The 23413-nt window shown below is 39.8% G+C and overlaps 2 protein-coding genes across 6 annotated transcripts; one reads left to right on the top strand and one right to left on the bottom strand.

Moving 5' to 3' along the window:
• The first annotated feature begins 1837 nt into the window (after positions 1-1837).
• LOC131221314 ((RS)-norcoclaurine 6-O-methyltransferase-like) lies at positions 1838-11001 on the top strand. The gene is made up of 2 exons (XM_058216525.1): positions 1838-2676; positions 10593-11001. Exons 1-2 carry the CDS (start codon positions 1903-1905, stop codon positions 10881-10883), a joined length of 1065 nt encoding a protein of 354 aa, XP_058072508.1. The 5' UTR covers positions 1838-1902; the 3' UTR covers positions 10884-11001.
• Positions 11002-14274: 3273 nt separating this feature from the next.
• On the bottom strand, positions 14275-22003 carry LOC131221313 (protein HEAT INTOLERANT 4-like). 5 transcript variants are annotated; one of them, XR_009159187.1, is made up of 8 exons: positions 21501-22003; positions 21358-21388; positions 20689-21277; positions 18018-18077; positions 17504-17575; positions 16630-16736; positions 16043-16134; positions 14275-14848 (listed from the first exon to the last, which is right to left on the bottom strand). XR_009159187.1 is itself a non-coding variant. In XM_058216521.1 (7 exons), exons 4-7 carry the CDS (start codon positions 16121-16123, stop codon positions 14416-14418), a joined length of 300 nt encoding a protein of 99 aa, XP_058072504.1. In that variant the 5' UTR covers positions 16124-16134; positions 16630-16736; positions 17504-17575; positions 18018-18257; the 3' UTR covers positions 14275-14415. The 5 variants fall into 5 exon arrangements, 3 of the variants coding, with proteins under 3 accessions (XP_058072504.1, XP_058072506.1, XP_058072505.1); XM_058216521.1 differs by lacking the exons at positions 20689-21277; positions 21358-21388; positions 21501-22003 and having other exon boundaries at positions 14275-14457; positions 14575-14703; positions 14801-14848; positions 18018-18257; XM_058216523.1 differs by lacking the exons at positions 18018-18077; positions 20689-21277; positions 21358-21388; positions 21501-22003 and adding an exon at positions 17793-18009 and having other exon boundaries at positions 14275-14457; positions 14575-14703; positions 14801-14848.
• Positions 22004-23413: the final 1410 nt, after the last annotated feature.

The following is a 23413-nucleotide window of genomic DNA, read 5'->3' as shown; positions in this document are numbered from 1 at the left end:
ACAACATTAGTAGCAGCCGTTAAAGTATTATGACCACCTCTTCGGCACACAATTCCAAGAAATTATTACACCGGTAAGTATACTTGTGTTAATGGTGTTTTGTTCTGTACAGTTAGTATAAAATGAATATTGATGACAGCCAAGTAGTTTTTTAGTCCCACCGGGCGTGGCAAAAATGTTGCCGCTTAGTTTATTTTCTATCAGATGTAGTGTGCACGGGCGTTCTAAAATCGATAAAGTTGCTCAATCTAGATCGATCAACTTTAATCCCAAGCATCGAAATAAGTAGCTACGTTCAATGTGAACATATATGACCATATTTTAAGAAGATCGGTCATTTACTCGGCCACTTGTAGAATTTTTTAATGATCCGGCAATAATCGGAGAGTGGGGCTCTTCCTCTGAGGATAGGTTGGTTTTTACCTTCCACAAGAAATAACTTTCAGTATATCGATGCAAATTAAACAAAAGAAAAAGCTCACAATCGATCATTAAGGGCGATTGCAAGAATGTATCTTAAACGAACTGCATGATATTTGATAGAGAAGAACTCCATTGATATTGGATAGAGAATAAATCCAACATATGAGCGTAGATTTGGATTACCACTACAGAATATATCTAAGAATTATCACTACTCGATTCCCACTACTTTTAGGATAAGCTAAACTAAAGTAAATTAATAGATTTGTTTGGTTTAATTTGTAGATGATAGGTTGTTTTTTTCTTGGATTCCTCTAATATTTATAGAGTTTTGTTTCTGCTTGTACTTCCATATCCTTCTTCCATTACTACAATAGCTAAAGTAGTCAAAAAGCCTTTCTCATTATTTTTCTTTTATCACGTTTCCTTATGTGATTATTACCTCTTATAATTGTTCATCTTCTATCACCCTAACTTTGCTATTCTTAATAGCCTACTATATCTTCAACTTCTGACCATAATTCTCTCTTCATCCATTAAAATTTTAGATAACTTAGCCACATTACTTCGTCAACCATCCACTAACTTATAAAATTGAATTTAAGCCGGTTATAATTCCACTAAAAAACTCTTAAATATTTTGAAAATCTTTTCATCCACTTTTTATTTTTTCTGCATATATTAAGTATAGAACTTGGTGGACGGACTGAATTATACATATACAATATAGTGGCCCCACAAAGTTAGGGTGATTTAGGCACAGCCAAAAATAGGTTGTAATGGATTTGGTTCTATCGTGCTTGGCTTAGGTGGATCCCTGACCGTGGGGCCCATCTTGATGTATGTGTCTTACATCCATGCCATACATCAGCGCATAAGCCCATGAATGCAGTAGATCAAAATTCAGGTTGGACCACACCACAGAAAAAGTGGTGATTTCTATTAAAAATTTACGGGCTACAAGTTTTTGAATGAAGCTGATATTTGTGTATATCCTGGTCATTTTTTTAACCTTATCAGCAGTTGGATGACAAATAAACATTCTGATGGCTCCCAGATAGTTTTTAATGGCGGGCATTCAGTCACAACTGTTTCCTGCGGTGTGTTCCACCTGAGATTTAGATCTACTCCAATTTTCGGCTTATACGCTAAAATGAGATGAAGAAACATATGGACGGCGGCGTGGATTTAAGACGCATACATAAATGTGGGCCCCAAAGTTAAGGATTCACCCATCTCGGTGGATCCGGGGATCCACCAAAGCCGCCTCCGGTTCTGTCGTTTCTCGACTGAAACATTATCCTACTCCCTACCAAAAAATTATTAGTCCACCGATCAAGGATTGTCGGATCCCTGAAAATTCTCACCCAAAGAACACACCAAACCGCCGGCCTTACAGCCAAGTGGGCCCCACTCATTTGAAATAAAGGGTAGTCCTTTTTCACCCTAGGGTCCCTGTACCAACTCTCTCTGGTTACAATGGAGGAGATCCAGAAGAAAATGGAGGGACAAGTTCAGCTGTGGAAGCACATCAAAGGGTTCATCGACTCGGCCGCGCTCAGGTGCGCTGTCCAGATCGGCCTTGCCGACATAATTCACAAGCATGGCGAGCCTGTCACCATCGATCAGATTGCGGCCGCCCTCTCAATACCGTCGCTCAACAAGGACAGCTTGTACCGTATCCTCCGCTACTTAGTCCACCTCAACCTGTTCTACTGCATCGACGACGACGACGACGACGGAGAGATGAAGTATGCACTCACACCGGCTTCGGAGCTCCTGGTGAGGGGCCAAGATAAGAGCCTCGCTTCGTTTGTGTCCTTTATACTCCGTCCGGATTCGGTGCAGATGATGCAATACATGAAGGAGAGCTTGGAAGGGTCCGACACGCCTTTGCAACGGTTTCTCAGGACGGAGCACGAGAAGGAGAAGTTCAAGTGGGCCGAGGAGAGCCCTGAGAGCAACGAGGAGTACATGGAAGTCATGCGGGGCAACACGAGTATAGTGATAGGTGAGATCGTGAGCAGGTTCAGGGAATCCGGCGCATTTGATGAGGCGGGGACACTTGTTGATGTAGGGGGAAACACAGGCCAGGTGGCAGAGGCTATTGCAAGTGCCTTCCCACACTTGAAGTGTAGTGTTCTTGAGCTACCTCATGTTGTAGAAGCGGTTGCTGTGCCGCCGGCCATGATTAGCTTTGTGAAAGGGGACATGTTTGAGTCAGTACCTAAAGCCGACGTTGTGTTTATGAAGGTAATCTCTCTCTCTCTCTCTCTCTCTCTCTCTCTCTGGATAGAGGAAATCCTCCCTCCCTCCCTCCCTCCCTCCCTCCCTCCCAATTTCTGAATTCCCCCAGCCAACTTGGGAAGCTGAGGATAGAGGAAATCCTCCCTCCCTCCCAATTTCTGAATTCCCCCGGCCAACTTGGGAAACTGAGGATAGAGGAAATCATCCACAAGCTCACCCTGGTTGGATCACCATGAGTTTTGTTATGGGTAAAAATGGACTAACTAGATGTACACACTCGAAGATTATAAATTGCTTGAGGGCCGAAAAATCACTTCGGTCGCGGAGGTCGGCCTCAACCAAAGACCTCAACCTCGGAAGTTGGCTTCGGATACTGACCTCGGCCTCGAGTACTAACATCGGCCTCGGAGGTCAGCCTTGGATATCAACCACCAGCTTGGAATACAAATATACTTAGAATATATTGAGATAAGATTTTCCCGAGATATTCGTTGTGGATCTCGGGGAGATAACCACGACGCATCTGAAAGAATATCTCTTTTGTAATACACAATCACCATCCAAGAAGTATTGTCATATACGCCACCACCCCGAAAAGCCTATAAATACACCCGCCGCCATGAGTAAAGGTACACAACAAATATCCTGATTCTTCTACTCTTCCTGCGAAACTACCTGACTTATGCATTGAAGGGTCCCCGGCTTTAACCGGTGCCTCCAATGTCTTGTCTTATTTTTCAATAAATCGCAGGTACTCCGGCTAATAAGAAGTAAGGCAGGATCAACCAGATTTTTTCATTAACAATTTGGCGTTGTCTGTGGGAACAACATTAAAGTCATTCCCATCTTCTATAGTGATTCTACAATGGCGCAAAGCAAGAAGCGGGCCCGGGGCGTGATCACAGAAGGTGCTCGCCCACCAGTAGAGCAGTCTGCAGATCACAAGGACCCGCCCTTACAACTTCAGGATGATTCCACACCCGCAAGCCTTGCGCAGCGATCCCAAAATTGAGGAGGTTGGCTCTTCTCTCTGGAACATCAAGTCGAAGCATTAACCGGTAACATTAACCAAATAATGCAGATCTTAGAGAGACAAAACCCACCTCCCAACCAGGAGATAAATGCACAGGCAGCCACCGAGGCCTCTGCACCACCTAAAGCACCGGTTGACTCGTAGAAAACCAAACAACATCCTAGGCAGCCAAGCCATGCACCCTCCCACACCTCAGGAACTACCATGCCCACCGACTCCAACTTACATCACACGTTGGAGAAGAAGAGGCATGGAAAGGCTCCTGAGACAGTAGCCAAGAACGAGGGCCCCTGGAAAGCAGAACTCAAAGAACTGCAAGGTCAAATCGGCGATATCTACCAAGCTTATCGCACCAAAATACCGACCTTCATCGAGGCTATGTTGGAGAAGATGGAGTCGATGTTTACTTACAACATTATGGGAGCACGGCTCCCACCCAAATTTTGAATGCCATAAATCGCCCCCTACTCTAGGTTTGGCGACCCAGCCAAGCATTTGGAATCGTTCAGGGAATGGATGGAACTCCACAGCGCGTCAAGCTTAGTTATATGTCGAGCCTTCTCCCTAACTTTGTCAAGGACTGCACGAAAATGGTTTCAGCAATTAAAATCGAAATCCATCAATTCGTTGACGCGGCTCAACAAGGCCTTCATCACTAAATTCATTGGAAGGAATGACAAAAGAAAGACATCAACTCATATTCTCATAATCACTCAGAGGGAGGACGAGCTGCTAAAAGACTACATCATCCATTTTAACGCTAAGGTTGTCCGGGTCGACGATTATTCCGACCAAATAGCTCTGGACGCCATGGTAGCTGGCCTTAAATGAGGAAAGATCCTCTTCTCTATTAGTAAGAACCCCTCGATTACCCTCGCTGACCTACTTAACCAAGCTAAAAAAATATTCCAATGTCTAGGAGTTCTTTAGTTTATGAAGAGTTGCTAGAGAAGGAAACAACTCGGCTAAGGATAGGAAGTGAATGGAAGAGGGGAAGCCCTCTGCCGTTAACGCCAAAAGAAAGAAAAACAACCAATACTGAGACCATCGTACCAACCGACATCCGGAAAGTCACTTCCATCGATACACTCCCTTGAATGCCAAGCTGAAGCAAATACTTGAGGAAGCTGAGCTGGTCAAGGAAACCTAACGACCGAGCTGAACCAATCAACTGAGCTCGGTAATAAGACTCGTCGGCCAACCCTGACCTACTCGACTAAGAGCGACTTCCATTTTTAAAAGGGAAAAATATGTTCATGACTCTACGATTGTGTTTTCTATTGCTTTATGGGTTCTACAATAAAAGAACTTACCCAAGTTAGGGGGAGAATATTCTTTTAAATGATTTCTCGACTATTCGAACTACACGAACGATTACGAGGACTTCGCTTAATGCAAGGGAAGAAAGTCCTCCACTATGAATTCTACTATGAAAGAACCTCCCTAGGTCGGGGGAGGAGAATTTCTTTCAAATTCCGACCATCCGAGCTACACGATCGACGACTGAGACTTCCCTCGGTTGAAGGGAAGAAAAGTCCCTCCTATTAGTTCTACATCACCCAACCTACTCGCTCTACTTTGATTGGCCGAGACTGGGACTTCCCTCAGTTGAAGGGAAAAAAAAGTCCCTCCTATTAATTCTACCGTGTGAGATATACCACTGAACAATCGACTTATCGATCTTACGATTGCTTGGCTCACTAGCTTTACTCCGTCTGACCTCTTCGACGCAAGGCATTACATAGTGTCAGTCCACACTGACTTACTTCCCGAGTTCCTTAATTACGCTTGGAAGTGGAGGGCTACTATTATAGGTAAAAATGGACTGACCAGATGTACTGACTCAAAGACTATGGATTGCTTGAGGGTTGAAAAATCACCTCAACCTCGGGTATCAACCTTGGCCTCGGAGGTCGGCTTCGAATACCAACCTCCGCCTGGGTACCAACCTTGGCCTCAGATATCAACCACCAACTCGGAATACAAATATACTTAGAATAAATTAAGATAAGATCTTCTTGAGATCTTTGCCGTGGATCTCGTGGAGATAACCACGACGCATCCGAAAGAAGATCTCTTTTGTAATACGCAATCACTATCCAAGAGGCATTGCCATATATGCCACCGCCCCCAAAAGCCTATAAATATACCCGCTGCTATGAGTAAAGATACACACAACAAATATGCTGATTCTTCTACTCCTGCGAAACTACCTGACTTAGGTATCGAAGGGTCCCCGACCTTAACCGGCGCACCCAATGTCTTCTCTTGTTTTCCAATAAATCGCAGGTACTCCAGCTGACAGGAGGTGAGGCAGGATCGACCGAATTTTTGCTTCAACAAGTTTTGATGAGGACCAAACAATTCAACTCACCTTTCCATAAATAAGCCTCCCTGCTCTAATTCAATTGGCAATTATAGATTGAGGGCCAGTTTAGAATCATGAAAAGCACAGTAGAGGAAATGGTGTTTATTGGGAAACCTTATTTCTATCAAATTGTGAAAAAGGAAACATTGTTTTCTTTATTTGTTTTTAACAAGATTTTCCTCAAAGTCTAGGCTCTATTTTCAAATTTGTCATTTTGCAAAACCAAAAAATTAAAATTCTTGGAAAAAATATTTTAAATAATCACTAGCATGTGCTATCACCTGTGGCATATGTAAGATGTTAATGAATAGTGACATGCGACGTATCTAGCAAATTTAAGCACTTGAAGCTAAATTGTAGCACATGTGGTAGATATTAGGTGTTTGTAGTTATATAACAGCACATGTAGCTAAAGACACATTATCACATTTGACACATGAGCACTTTTGGCGATTTTAGCTAAAAACTCTTGGCGAAGGCTTCTCCACCATTTTGCTCCACTCCTTAAACCCTAGAAGATGCCTAGGAACATCCTAGGGAGTCCTATTGATAGTTGTGGAACTCCAACATTCGCACCTAGTTAGAAAACTCTAGAAACCACCTCAAATTTACATAGTTTGCAAAAATAGACTTCACTCTGCGCAATTTCACAAAATGACCAAGAGTTTTAGAATATACTTTTTCAAGACGATTTTAGGATTCATTTTCTTCACTTCAAATCTTTAATTCTCTTCATTCTTTGGTTTTCTTGAATCTTTGGCATGTGAATTCTTCAATCTTGATCTCCTAAGATCCATCCCTTGCCTTGGTGATTCTTAAGGATCAAATCCATACTTTTAACACCTTTTTCAATCCAAGCTCTTAAGTTCACCTTACAACACAAACATGATTAAAATAAAACATTAAGCATTATCATGTTCATAAAACCAAGTAATAAATGGAGGATAATATGCAATATTTGACCCTCAACAAAAGGTCCTACACCTAGAACCCACGTTTAGGCTCACCAGCCAAGGTCCCACACCAGACACCCATGTTTAGGCCCACGGCCAAGGTCCCACACAAGACACCTACGTTTAGGCCCACCGGCCAAGGTCCCACACTAGGAACCTAATCGAGTTTCTTGATAACAAACTATTAGCATCAATCCTACATGAGGATAGAGCTCTTAACAATGACACTTACTTGTCGGATTGAGTCCTCTTTTGTAGCTTGTCTTGGGTTGCTTGATCTTCTCTCTTTCGTGCTTGAATCAGCTTCCGGGTGCTCCCCCGATCGCGTGGCTTGGATTTTCCTGTTGACTCGACTTCACGATCAAGAACCTTGCATAAGATATACTTATAAAGGTGACCAAGGTAATAGGAGTTTGGTTGAATCTCCTATCTAGGATAATGAGTAGATTTCCTAAGGGATTCAACCGATGGATACACTAGAGGATGGTTTAGATTAAGGATATACCTATAGGTTTGGTCTCAATACTTTAGTGAAGGCTTGAGATCATGTTCTTTATAAATAAGAGCTTTGAATGCTCATGAGTGATGAATCACAATGAAAAGAACATGAATCTCATGTGGATAGAGTCTAGGATGAGATATTAGAGCTTGAGACAACCTAGGGACTTTGAAATGCCTAAATCCACGCTTTTTGCAAGTTTCTACAAACCACTTTTATAGAGAAACAGTTTCAACGGATAGAAAACGGCTAGTTTACGGTGCTACCAAAGCCAACTTTGGTATAACCGAACTTGCTTCGGTGGTACCGAAATATCAATCGGTAATACCGAATTAATTCCTCAAGTTGATGAATGAAAAAGGTCTATTTCAGTGGCACCGAATTTTTGTTCGTCGGTGTCACTGAAATATCTAGTTAGCGACACTGAATCTTTGTAATATTGCTGGACTGTTTTGAGCACCTTTGGTAACACCGAAGGTATCTTTGGTGATACTAAAGGTGTTATTCGGTGGTACCTTCTTCCTACCGAATGTGGACAGATTTTTCTGTTTGTCCATTTAATCATTCACCAACTTGGGACTTGCTAAAGTCAAGACTAAAGGATAAAAAATATGAACTCGGAATTGGCTTTGAATAGATGACCTAAGTAGGTTTTCCTATTTGGGTTGGGATCATCTATTTGCAAGGTCAAGATCATAGAAGCGGTTCTTCGTCTTCAATATGGCTTTGATGCTTCTAATCCAGTTGGGTCACCAGTCTTCATTTGCCAAGAACTCATCCGATTACAGACACAACTAGTCACGTGATTGACAAACAAGTGTGCAAAGGTGGGTGCACTTACAAAGGATGGTTAGATCATTTGATCCGTGTTATTTTTGCATGGTATCCCATGAAACATGTACTCGAAAAAATAGACCGTTCACATTGATTGATTGAACTATTCAAATGGACCAATGCAAGTAAGAGTACTATAACTTATTATGCCCAACATTAGCAACATCCCTAAACTTATTAATCTAAACCATTCATTCATTCATAGAAGTAGGAGCAAGTCATGGTGTAAGAATCAAGCTGATTGGATGATCCTAACCCTTTAAATGGGCCCAGTTTGTTATAAGTATTGTCCATTGTTTATGAACCATAATTCACATAGATTTATCAAATCAAAATATTACTTTAGAATCATAACAAATACAAAGTGAGCTCTATATAGTAGATATTTCAAAATACGGGCTTTTTCCATTAGATGTTTCAAGATGATGATTGGACCTCTTTTGTTCCTTGGTCAAATTTGACTGTCATTTTCTTACCATTGATTGGAAGCTTGGGATACCCAATTAGCATAATTTTATGCCATGGCTTGCTCCTACTTACATAAACAAATAAATTCTTTGGATCGACAATAGGTCACCCTGTGTGTCATTTAAAAGGTTGGGGACATCAGCAATATGTGCACGTGAGTGTGTTGGTTACACTTGGGTTTTATATTCTGATTCAAACCATTGATCTATTGCAAACCACCACAGATGGTTCGAGCTTAACACAACATATGTGTTGGTTACACTTGGGTTTTATATTCTGTTTCAAATCATTGATCGATTGCAAACCACCACAGATGGTTCAATCATAACACAACATATCCTATATTTGTGTGTGTGTGTGTGTGTGTGTGTGTGTGTGTGTGTGTGTGTGTGTGTTTTGTGTTCTGATTAAAACCATTGATCTATTTTGTCCCACCATGGATGGCTAATGACATAACATGTCCCATATTTAAATATCGTAGCCACCAATGCTGACACTCTTTTGTTGAATGTGCACTCTCACTTGGACCATTCATTTTTAGGTTTGCAAATGTTTGTTTTCCCATTGATTTTCCTGAATTTTCTTTATTTATTCCTATTTTTCTGTTTTTATATTATATTCATTTTTTTGTTGACTTGCATGTCAACCCGCCCAAGTTGCTTCAATTCACCACAATTTTGAATAATTTGAGTATTCGAGTTTTCAAACACTGTCCCACTAACACCAAGTTGGAAGTAAATGGTATTAATGAAAATTTGAGCTCTTGAGCTTAATGGATAGGCATTTTAAGAATGAAGAAATGATCAGATGCATCAGCTTAACAGGAGATCTGTTATAACCATTTTTTTCCAGCTAAAATGTACTGGGTATGATATCCAGTCTGTTCGAAAGGTGTGCCTTACCATGATACTCGATATGAAAATTAGGTGATCCACTCATTGAGTGGGCCACAGCAGTATGCTGAGTCATACCATTAGTAGTCCATTGATTTTGATGTACAAATTGTTACAATACGAATGTGCTACAAAAGAGATATATTAGCAGGGAAAGACGATACAAAACACAAGTCATGATGCAGTTGACTGTGGGGAACCACACGGTTATTATTTTTTTACAACTTTAAAATATGAGCAGGACTTCAATGCGCTCAGAAAACATAGAGAATCAGTGCACACATTACCTCCCGCCATTTAAAGAACGTTGAAGGGAACATATATCTATTCCAATATCTGAAGCTTCAAAACTACTTCTAGGAACACATTAATGATTGCAGATAGATATGCTCCCTCCTGTTAGAATGTACGGGTGTCTCATGTTTTTGACAGGGATGACGGTTGGGGCAGGGGTTTTCAGCAGCCAGGGCTGGTCAGGGCGACGCTTGAGTAGAGTTAATATCTGGTGGTCCCGGCGATCGGATCAGTCGGGGCTTTAAGATCTGGTGGGTTTTGACAGCGATGATGGTGCAGGGGAGCGATGGTTTTCGGATTCTACAGATGGTGGCGGAGAAAAGGGCTAGAGCTAGGGTTAGGGTTTGGAAAAGCTCTGATACCATGTTTAGGGTTTGAAGATTAGAGTTTTTCCTCTCCTCTCTCCTCTATTATAAAAGTACAAAAATAAGAAAATAATGGTAGCTTAAGGTCTACCAAACATGATATGCCCATACATTCTAACACCTCCAACTCTCTCCCTCCATGCTGAGGAAGAACAATCTTTTCCTTAAAATATCCTCCCACATGGCCTAATTATATTTACTCTGGCTGACTGCAGTCTGTCCTACATGACTGGAATGATGAGGATTGTATCAGGATTCTAAAGAAATGCAAGGAGGCAATACCATCAGAGGGTGGGAAGGTGATCTTGGTGGACATTGTTTTGGACACAAATTCAACAGATGGATTAGCTGGTGCAAGGCTTGGTATGGAGATGCTGATGTTAGCTGTTGGTGGGAAGGAGAGAACTATGGATGAATGGAAGAAGCTCATAAACAATGCTGGATTTAGTCACTATAAGATCATACCCATGAAGGCCATGGAATCCATCATTGAACTTTGTCCTTAGTTTGATTTCTTTCCCTGTAATAATAAAAATAAGAAAAGCCCTTCTTACACCGATGCAGGAATTTGATCATGCCATGATAATCTTGTTTCTATAGAAAATGTCTTATGACCTTATATTATTCTCTGCCTATTCCATGTTTTTTTTTAATTTACATTTATTAGTTGATTTGGAGCAGCTTGTTTCGTCCTGAACAGAGTCAAGACTGCCAAGTTTGGGGTCACACAGTAGAGTCAAACTGAGTTACCCTCCATTTTAAATGCCGACTTGTGTTGCCAAACCAGATCGGACTTGGCTGAGTGTGAATCAACAAGTTGCATATGATCCGGCAAGTCATCAATCATTGGCCTATTCACTGTTAGGTATGTTTTAAATTCTGACAAATGGGGCCATGTTTTGGTGATCTAAACCACTGTTTTGTTGGATAGTCCATGCCCTGCAAACCTCCTCAACACGGTCTTTGTGACTGTTGTGAAGAGGGATGATGCAGTGTTTGGGATGCATTTTTAAACCCTTCTTACACCGATGCAGGAATTTGATCATGCCATGATAATCTTGTTTCTATAGAAAATGCCTTATGACCTTATATTATTCTCTGCCTATTCCATGTTTTTTTTTTTTAATTACATTTATTAGTTGATTTGGAGCGGCTTGTTTCGTCCTGAACAGAGTCAAGACTGCCGAGTTTGGGGTCACGTAGTAGAGTCAAACTGAGTTACCCTCCATTTTAAATGCCGACTTGTGTTGCCAAACCTGATTGGACTTGGCTGAGTGTGAATCAACAAGTTGCATACGATCCGGCAAGTCATCAATCATTGGCCTATTCACTGTTAGGCATGTTTTAAATTCTGACAAATGGGGCCATGTTTTGGTGATCTAAACCACTGTTTTGTTGGATAGTCCATGCCCTGCAAACCTCCTCGACATGGTCTTTGTGACTGTTGTGAAGAGGGATGCAGTCTTTGTGACTCTCTCTCTCTCTCTCTGAGGGATGCAGTCTTTGTGACTCTCTCTCTCTCTCTCTCTCTCTCTCTCTCTCTCTCTCTCTCTCTCTCTCTCTCTCTCATGTTTTCAACATTGAGGTCTTGGTATCGATTCCCTAGTGGGAGTGGCTAACAGTGGAGTATGTACCCAGTGGGTGTATACTAACAAGGCTAACCCAAAAAACAAAAAGCAATGCTCTCCTGGATACTGTTCTCATGAGAACTATGATGTGTATATGCAATCCGAACAGTCCATTAGATAAGTCACCTCATGAAACCCCTACAACCCAAAACGTAGCCTGATTCAAAATTATAGTGGGCCATAGAAAAGTGAGAGGCAAATCAAGGGAGGAAATTTCCTCTCGCCTTGTTATGACCCACCAAATTTCTAAATCAGGCTAACTTTTGGGCTACGTGATTCATCTAGTGGACCATTCAAATTTTCTGCTCACAACATGTATCAAAAAGTGTTCACGAGTTCTCATTAGAGCCCGTTCCCATGTGAGCATTTCACTATATTATATATAGAGAGAGAGGCATGCTCACCTGCGCACCTACGTACCTTTGCACACGTGTCATAGGCGTCTAATCCAAACAGTCCATGTGATGCAGAATCACATGAAAACCCCAGGGACCAATTTTCACCTTGATCGAAAACTCTGGTGGGCCATAGAAAGAGATGCAAATTAAGGGAGGAAACTATTTTCTTTTTTCATGGCCCGCCAAAGTTTTTTATAAAAGTAAAAGTTGGGTTCTAGGGGTTTCATGGGGTGATGCATCACGTGGACCATTCAGATTTTGGAATCACATAACTTATGATGAGTTCTTAAAAAGTTCACACGAGTTCCGTGCGAACTGATGCGCAGCTGAGCATTCGGCTATGTGTGTGTATGTGTATGTGTGTGTGTGTGTGTGTGTGTGTGTGTGAGAGAGAGAGAGAGAGAGAGAGAGAGAGAGAGAGAGAACTTATTTACAGTCTTAAAGTATGGGTGGGTGAAGTAGGCCCCACTGTGATGTTTAAGTGAAATCCACCCCGATCACTAGGTTTGTGACCCCATTTAGCCTTGGAGCCTTAAAAATCAGCTCAATTCATGATTGGTTGGACCATTCAAAGGGACAAAGTTGGAAGAGGGATGCCTACCCTTGATTTTTACATTACCCGTTGAGATGCTTATGAGAAATTCATTTTGACCATTAGATGCATCATCCCAAATTAGATCTAAGGTTAAAAAAGCAAGCTAAAATGTGATTCAACTGGGCCACACCAAAGAAATAATTGCAGAAGAGACGTCCACCCTTGATTTTTTTAAGGCCCACTATCATTATATGAAATCCACTCCAACCATTGCATGCCAAACTAAAATGTATGCTTAAGTTCGAAAAATCATTCTTATATGTGATTCAGGTGGGCCACACTAAGGGAAATAGTTTGGAGGGTGAGCTTCTCCTTTCACACTATTTTTGCTCGTGTAGGCTGGTTGCTAAAATTATCGGGCCGTCCTTGTTATGACGGTGATGGTTGTTGCGAAGTCTTTTAACATTGTTGAAGTCTAGTTACTTGGCAGGGTTATGAAGAAGTCCAATGCTATGGTTGAATCTCCGAACATTGTGGTTGTTAGTATGGGCAGTCAATGCTATATTACTTGGTCTATTGTGCGATGGTTAGTGCAATCTTGCTCCAGATTAAATCTTAGCGCCTTGATGTGGAGTAATTTTTTTTGCTGGTGGTGCGAGGTCTTCACATGGTGTAGTGACATCATATGCCTGCATCACGTCATTCTGGGGAAATACTAGATTATTAGAATCTTGGGATGGGTCTTCACATTGCTAAGGCGTGTCCACGTAAGGTTGAATTGTATTATTTGAGAGTGGTGTCGTGGCTAGGTGTATCCATGAGTTTGAGGTTGTGGCACATGGCTCCTTGGACTTATTTGTTGATGTTGGGTGGTTTAACTTGTCGATGTAGTTGCTGAGGGAGCTTTGAGATGTCATGTGGCCCTTGTTATTATGACCATGATGGAGGCCGTTGATATAGTTGTCAAAATTGTCATGGCGATCCTTGTGGATACGGCAAAGATGAGCTTAGGGAATGGTTGTGCTACAAAGTACAGTGGAGATAGTCGGTGCATGGATGTGCGCTACCCAAACGGAAAAGGCTACGGATAAAAACCGTAGCTAAATCCCACTTGCTACGGTTATAATCCGTACAACGATCGTGCAATTGGTCATGCAGCTAAAGGAAAAGAACATATAGCAGTATTCTGGCTACGGCTTTAAAAGCTACGGCTAATATCCGTAGCTAATTAAAAATGTTAAAAAAATTTGTAACAATGGTGTCTGTCACCATTGTAAGAACCTGTTGTGATTGATGAACTCATCTAAACTATAGTACATAAAATGCAATCACTAAAAAAAAAATGATGCATTTATTACAAATAGCAATCAAATCATAGAATACATCCTATATTCACATTTCTAAATAAACAATACTTCACTTTGCTCAAGCCTCTCCTAAAACTTTCCAATCTAGCATGTTTAAAAGGCCTTCGCCATCAATTGGTCCACCATGTATGTGCCCCAGTATGAAAATCAGGCTGGTCCAACCATCAAATGGACACCATATACCAAAAAAAGGACAGGTAGAAGGAATTACACATGATTTAACCTTCCCTCGGAGTTAAGGATATACAACACTAGTAATGAAGCCTCACCTTCACTTGGGATATGTTACGCACATCCAGTGTCTGCACTGGATAGAACTTGTAAAACCTCATTTTCTCATATGCAGCTTTCGTTTCCTCATCCATTTCTTCAACAGCCTTTTTGCGAGCTTGCCTTGCCTATGGCAGGAACCATATTGGTATTCAAAACTTAGGAATGTGAACAGTTCTATAAATTGTCCAATCAAAACTAAAAGCTGTGTTGTAGTTTAAATACCTCCCGCTGTGCTTTCTTTGCTTCCCTGACCTCTTCTTTGATGAAATCCTGCAGAAACAGACTATGTTTTCTATAGTTGGTAACAAGACATGGAAGGAACAGAAGGAACACATTCCTAAATCGCATAGAAAAACCTTAAAAGGCATCTTTCTGATCTTCTGCCAATACCTGTGTTCTATAGTGGTAGTGTATAAAAGTTCACTGATCCAAATTTGATTAATGCAAATAATGATATTTTATTTCCATTTGTATTTCTTTCTGCAAGGTTAACATTTGATTTTTTCAGTGTACAAAACCAGTCACCGTTATTGGCATAGAGTTTACATCCAGAAAAAGATCGAGACATGTTTCTTGGCATTTCAATGTTTTGGAATCCTAGAATTGGTAACTCAGTCTCTCATGACAACAAAAAATATATCCAGCGATGTCAAATGGCATCCTCATGGCAGGCATGTAAAATGCATATTGTGCGGAGACAGATATTATTCTCCAGCTTGGGAGATATCTTCATATTACAATGGTTGTAAGCCTAGATGAAAAGATCCTTTTCTTTTTCAGTGATTGAAAGGTGTACATGACTTTTTGAGAAGTTCATTACCAGTAATGAATCATCATGATTATTGATTGAGAAAGAATGGTATAATGGATCCAGAATGTGAAGCTGACACATCATACACCGATCCGCTGTATGTATAAGACCCTTCAGAGTTGCAGAGAAGTTTCAACATCATTTGTAAATTGCATGATAAATAAATACAACTAGCACTAAGATCAATCCTACAACATGCTTAAAGCTGTGGTGGACTCCTGGCCATTTGAGAAATAATTTGTGATTTTGGATCTTCTACTCTTTAGTGGAATTTCCAAATTTTGTGAGATGCTCTTTTTTGTCATATTGGAAACAAAGAGATCTTACTTGTACACATAAAAATCATTTCATGTTTTCCCAGAAATTCTTAGAAGTCTAGTAATCCCAAAAACCAAGAAGATTTTTCCCATGGCTTGAGCTAAATGCAGCCAAAATGTCAAGGGAATTAAATTTTTTATCATTGAATAGGGCAATTCAGCATGAACAAACAAAAGATCTCAGTATTATAAATGGGAAGACAAAGGTTTAATGGAGCTGAGCAATTCAGGCAATGATGTTGATTTTTCTAGTTTCTCCCCTATTTAAAAAGAAAAGTTGGAAAGGGGTGCAGACGACATTTCTAAGAAGTTTAAAAATGGGGACAGCCAACATACCATGATAACCATCCAAAATTCATGGATTATCGGAGGCCCCCGCAGCCTTGAATATCTCAGCTCGAGCTTATAATAAACCATAGTTCAAGTAACTGCATGAGAGAGGAAAGAGCGATGTTAGCTGATTCATATTGGATGTGACATACACAATAAGCAGACAATGACAAAGCAAACCTGCAGAAAGCAGGTTTTTTTTCCTTTCTTTCTTAAAAGCAGTTTGATGTATTTTTATTCAATCCTCCACGGTTGATAAGCCATTTTAGTAACAATTAACGAATTTCATCAAACACGAAAAGGTAAATAAAATGCAAACTCCTGAAGCTTCCGTTAATTTGAAAATTCAGGCTATTAACATTTCAAAGATGTGCTAAAAAGAAATTTGTCGAATGTTGTACTCAGTAGAAGCTGATCTGCATGATTTGATACTAACCCAAACCATTGTCACCAGTTTCTAGATATTCAGGATCAAAAACCACCACCAGATAATACAAATACTCAAAAGAAGAAGAAGAAAGAAAGAAAGTGTTCCTGTGATTTGATTTTAAATGATGACACTTCAAAAAAAAATATGCAGCCTAGAGAATTACCAGTACCTGTAGGCCATCATAGCTCAATTGAACATTCAGAACCTCAGTCTCCATCAGCTTTGCAAGATCTTCATTCACTTTATCGTGGTCCATTAGATGCATCATCCCTTTGAATATACAATAGAGAGAGAGAGAGAGAGAGAGAGAGAGAGAGTATTCCAGAAATTTATGTTACACAATAATATGAGTGAAAGTCTTTATGACTAAATGGAGATTGCAACAATATTTTATGCTAGTACTATAAAAGGCAAGATAAATTTCTGATAATATACGGAAGACCATAAGAAATCAACTGTCAGGTACTAATCTCAGAAAAAGCCCCCATTTTTAAAGGGGGACGTATGTTATGTGCTTGGGGCCATTATGATAGTGGCAAAGGCTCACAACATGCAGCTAGTCAAAGATTAACTAAGACTCATCATTGTTCAGCTTCATCCACAGGCACCTGCTGTAGACATCTCCCAAACACATCATCTGTAGTCACCTTACATTCTAGTGCCAAAGAGCTGTTGCATCTGACTCATCAATAAACTTTAAGCCCTCAATTGGAGCTTGTTTAAAACCTATACGAGTGACTTGCTGGTGCAAGGACCTATTTTGGGCACCACCGTGTTTCCATAATTTTTTTAGCACCATGTGATCCCTTGGTTGAGCGGAGTAAGACAGAAAACAACTTTACAAATCCTGTTTCATGCATGTAACTAACAGGTGGAGTTGGGCAGGAACTAAACACAAGGATTAATTCGCATGAAACATTTGCAAGCTATAATAATAGCTCTACATCTCCTATATCAAGTGCCTTGCAAGCTGTAGAGGATACAATCATGAGCATGCATTCCCAACTAATGTTGTGGCACACCAATGAAAGACGTACCTCCTGAAGTTCCCATTTGACATTGTCCAACCCACCAGTGTCCTCCCATGAGACATTAGGCACCTCCACAACCTGCCAGAAACAGTTCATTCTCATGATCAGGTTACCTCCACTTGAGTTTATGGAATTTCTGAACAACCAATTCCAACTAACCAGCAGTTAAATCATTTATAGTAGACAATCCGGTTCCTGGAAAGTTGGTTCAAGATTGTACTAAAAATGAACCACAAACAACTAAGGAACAATGACAATCACATATCCCAACTGAGAAATAAAAGCTACTACATACTGGAATGACAGAGTAGAAACCATTGGGACTCCGTCCAGAAAATGATCAGTTCCCTACCAAAAATTCCTCCAGAAGTAGTTGGACACCTTGATTTTTTAAGTGATAGTCATTGTTGGACATAGAAAACATGTTCTTCACAACAAAAGGTACCAGGTCTTTGGTCCAGGGGTGATCCACAATAAAAGGTACCATTTACAATGAACTAAAACCATGTATTATCCATACCTTGATTGGACTTACTACAAGGGTAATCTTTCAATGATGGCCCACTGCTTCTGATAATCACTACAAGGGTAAGAAAATTACAAAAAGTAAGACTCATGAGATAACGACTTCAGTCATTCCAAGTATTTCAGTTAACACATTAACAAAACCAAGAACGACGACTTTTCAAGCATTGTAGTAGCATTGAAAAAGACCTTATATAGAAACTTCCATTTTAGATGGATTCAAACATTCCATAAGAATTACCAAGATCATTGAGTAGAAATGCAACAACAACAGTTCTGCTTTGCTCAGACCTGTGATATTCTCTGTAATTTGGTCATCATATTCATTAGTTCCAATAAAAGAAAAATTCAAAATTCAGATGACTGCATCATCATTAAATCCACAAGCAAAACAGAATTTTTGGAATCAACACTAAGTATATGAAGATTAAGATTACACAGTAACTGTTGAGAATGCAAAATCTCTCAGCTGAACTAAATGTATGGGATAGGTGAACCACTGCTCGACATTTTTTAACTGTCCATCTTCTCCATACATGAATGCCAACCAGTTTAGTGATGCCAAGAAACATGCTTGGTGGATCTATCTGATGGATGGCTCTCACAAAGAAATAAATGTGACATGCTGGCAAGTCTTATCCGCAAGCAACATATAAAAAAAGCTTTGTTACTAAACCCATCATTTTGTATGATATGCACAAATCACTATATAGGAAGGCCTAGAACAACAATGGCCATTGATGGTAAATCACCCCCAAAAGTAGCTTATGTAACCACAACTCAGGAACAAATGGAAGAGTTGGAAGGCCCTATGTGCTGATGATTCTGGACCAGTTGCCAAATTTCATTTAAATGCTGGAGATGCTCTTGCACCGATTCTGAAAATATCATGAAGTCATCAATATAATTGGTGATGAAATGATTTGAAATTTTCATCCATTTGCCTTTGGAATTGGGACAGGGAACTCTTTTTCAGTCCAGATGGCATTACTAGTCATTCAAAAAGCCCAATGGGTGTAGTTCAAGCCATTTTGTCGATAATGGGTAGTAATGCCATTTGGATTAAACATTCATTTTTTCAATCACATTCAATTGAGAATTTGATGCATTCTATGCAATCTTAGACAATGAGATTTGTTGGAGTTATTAACTAGTAACTATGCTTTTCTACAAACTTGATTAGAGCCTATGTAGCTACACTCTTCTTTTATTGACAACAATCTTTGTTAGGCATTCACATCTTGTTATCATTCCTGGTCTCTTCCTCGTATATGTTCTTTCCAAATTGCACTTACAACGTATCTCTTCTTTCGAACATCTCAAAATCCTCATTAGCAGTTCACCAGTTTTTGAGACTTTCAACATTAACTTTTTTGTATGCTAAACCTACAAATTCTTGCATATGCAGTATATAATCTATGAGCAACATTCTTTGAAATGAATTTCTTCCCAAGTTTCATTTTAATTCATCAGGTGCTTGTGGGATTAATTCGTTAGGATGCAAAGTTGTAATCACTTCTTCGTCTGTTGATTCTACTTCTTCTGATTGAGGGAAGTCCATTAGTTGTTGATTAGAAGGATTGACATGTGACTCTAGATCCATCACTTGATCATATGGATTAACGTGTGACTGTGACTCCCTTACTCCTTGATTACATGGATTGACGTTTGAGTGTGAGTTCATTTCTTGTGCAACAAAGACACAAAACCTACAGACATAAAAGAAACAATCCATCACTCACATCACCAACAAAGAACAAAACTAACATACAATGACGAAATTGAACCTACAACAATAGAGGAGTCCTAACACATGCAAGTGATAGCCATTATTCTGGATATCCATTCAAGAGTTGATAGTTGCATTGCTAGACATAGACAACTCAAACACCCATGTGTAAATTCTAGTAGTTTTCAACGTTCTAGATATATTGGAATTATGTGCTGATTTTTATATCATTAAGTTTCCTAAATGGAGAAAAATCAAATGAATCAGTATAGAATTATATATTTGGAGAGGAATGCTAGGAGATGATAGAGAATTTACACACATTTATAATTATTTTTTTTTAAAGATTCACGAAGATTGCATTAAAACAAGTGGGAGAAAAATAGGGAAAAGAAAAACAAGAAACAAAAGAAAGGGAAAAAACAGACAGCATAGGAGGGCCGCTGAGAAGGCGAACCAACTATGCACCAAGAAAAAGAAGATTACACCCTTCAAGTTTGTTAACATTGACAGCCCAACCTACGATAAGCTGCTTGATTCTGCACACTAGGGACGACACTGAACTGGAAACATCTCTGAAGCATCTGGATAGAGACATTTATAATTGTAAAGGTGTAAGCAATGCAAATGCCTATCCCTGAATTGTTCAAAAAGGACAATTTGAGGATTTTTATGTCCATATGCTGCAGTGCCTATGCATTGTATCCAATTTCAAGACAAATTCAAATCAATGAATCTCATCTCAACACTAAGATGTGACATGGCATTAAACATATAGGAATGTATAAATCGTTGAAAATGCAAGTGATGGTCATCTAATAAAAAATGATATGTTGAAGAACTTGGGAAAAAGCTAAGCGACAAATCAAATATCAACCATCATACTATTTACTGAAGAAAAATTTAGCAGATCTTTAAAAGAATGAACTGGTTATACCAATCTGTCTTCCTTGAGTGATGTTTTCATATAGCTGTCTGATGTTGTACGTGCGAAAGGCAGGGAAGCCCTTTCCAATTCTTGTTGGACATCCTCATTGTTTGGGGTGGGTGCTGAGGGAAGAACTTTCAAATCTTTTCTAAGATTTGATAGAGATGCCAATATCGAGGCTCCTGCAACAGCTGAAGGATCTCTTGACCTTGTTTCAAGGTGAATTTCTTCAATAGGTGCACTCTGGTTTCTGTTATTCTAACTGACGAAGGAGCAGCTGGAGTAGTTAAGTTCTCATTTGCCAGTTGCTGAAAAATCTGAAATTTTGTTAAGGAATCTGCAAAATCAATCAAAAGTCATGTGTATCATTGCCATTATTGGTATTTATTTGCAAACCAAGCAATACATCATATTAGTGATAGATGGGTCACTCAAAAGAAAAAAAAAGGTATAATAATCCATATAAGCAAAATCAATCATAAATCACGTATATCATTCCCATGATTGGTATTTATTTGCAAACCAGGCAATACATCATTGCCTTCCTTTGATTCACGTTAGCCACTAGTTTCACCTCTCCTACTGTTTCTCCTCTAATCTGTCATTAAAGAACGTCTTTCAGCAGTATAAGAAAATGACAATAGATGGTAGAAGCAAGAGAGAAAGGCATCTACTTACTTCTTTGCACATGAGAGTCCTCGGTATGATCCTATAAAGAAAACCCATCAAAGAAAAGGTCAAAAACCGTTCATTAATCCAATGAAAGCAAAAAACCATATCAGAAAGCATTCCTTTTTTATGATTGTGATGGTTTTTCTCACCCTAAAACATGCCCTCCTCCTTTATGAACAACTTCAGAAACTAGTCCCACATTTTTTGATGGGTTTTCCTCATTTTGAAAGCTTCTTCAAGGTAATTATCCTAAAAATATGGCGTAAGAAAACACTGATTCAATAACCACATTTCTGTGGGAACAATCTTTTTTTTTTCCGTGGGAATGATCTGTAATGGTTGGTACCTGAATCATGTCTATGGTCTAAAGTGCTTCCCCACGTGTGAAAATTATAGCATGATTTTGATTTTGATCGGAATTTGAACCACTAATAAATGATTAACACCATCTGCTTGCGATTTGGGCCATGAACATATGGATAATGAGAAGCACATAAGAAAATCAAACCATTAAACTATAAAAGTAATTTTTTTGGGAAAGCCCTGATCCTTTGCCTATTACAGATTTTAGGAAACCCCTAATTCCAATATTGTTTCTCTGTAATCTGTGGATTTGTAGATCTATAAACAAAAAACCTAAATCTCCATTTGAGAGAAATGAGTACCTGTCGGGGAAGATGTGCTCGGGGAAGATGTGAAGGCGGGAGCTGCTGGTTGCACCAGATCTGGAGACAATGATGGTGGCAATGGAGACGATGCGCCGAGAGGGAGAGGTAGCACGAGACGGAGAGGGAGATGGAGCAAGAGACGGAGAGAGATGGAGCACGAGATAGGGAGAGGGCGAATGGAGAACGAGAGAGGGAGAGGGAGATGGAGCATGAGGCAGGGAGATGGAGAGGGAGATGGAGCACGAGACGGAGAACAGAGAGAGAGAGAGAGAGAGAGAGAGAGAGAGAGAGAGAGAGCGATAGTGGAGATTTTTTGGGCGCGGCTCCGTTTTGAGCGCGCGCCCATTTTTGGGCGTGGATATTGCAAGACGGACCATGGACGGTCCTGTCAGGGGCTCCGTGGGGCCCACCATAATGTATTTGGTTAATCCATTCCGTACATTAATTTTAATAAGTATTTTCATATCTTTATCCCAATTTTAAAATAAATTGAAGGCCTAAGTGGACCGCCACCATATGAAGCACATGTGATTTAATCTTCATTTTCATCCCTTGTGGTTCACTTGAGCCTTCAATCTAGCTGAATTTTAGTTATAGATGGACAGCTTAAATAAAATACATATATTTTTGTAAGTCTTATAGAGCCCCTTACACCACTGTTATTTATTAATGGTGTTACAACTCATTAGCCATGGAGTAAACCCGTAGTAAATATAGCTACGGCTTATATCCGTAGTAGAAAACTAACGTGGTATGTCTTTGTCTCTTTTTTTGGTAGTATGCAGCACATGCTATAGAGGTTACTTGTAGACTCGATAAGGCATGGGTCTTGGACTTTGTGGCCAGTAGAGATGAGGCAATTATTGACGTTGAGGCATAGATTCCCCCTTGAGTCTATAAATATGGTGGTTGTCGGGATGAAAATGAGAACCATGTTAATACTGGAGTTGAGGCGATCGGCATAGATGTGCAATATGATCTTTATATTTCTTCTTTCGCTAAAAATTTAGTCTGTAACCTTTAGTTTATTTTTTGTAGTGAATGCATGATAACTTCAATCCTTAACACATGATAACTTCGCCCCTTAACATATGACAACCTTGACCCTGACGACATCAACCTTGACAACTTCAACCCTGACCCTTAACACTATAAGGACACCATATATAGGGCCCACAATCGAATATGTGTTAAGGGTCGAGATTGTTATGTGTTAAGGGTCTAGGTTGTCATGTGTTAAGGGTTATGGAGCCTACCATGGGATGTGCTGAAGATCTATTCCATCAATTGGATTTAAAATTTTATTTAATGCCATGTTATGTTTTCAATTTTACTACTTTCTATGACCAACGAATGAGTTATATCCACATATAAGGTGGACCCCACCACAAGAA

This window comes from Magnolia sinica, chromosome 12 (genome assembly GCF_029962835.1).
Source record: "Magnolia sinica isolate HGM2019 chromosome 12, MsV1, whole genome shotgun sequence".
Lineage (NCBI taxonomy): Eukaryota > Viridiplantae > Streptophyta > Magnoliopsida > Magnoliales > Magnoliaceae > Magnolia > Magnolia sinica.
The sequence above is the reverse complement of the archived record's forward strand: the minus strand, read 5'-3'. Positions and strand labels throughout refer to the sequence as shown.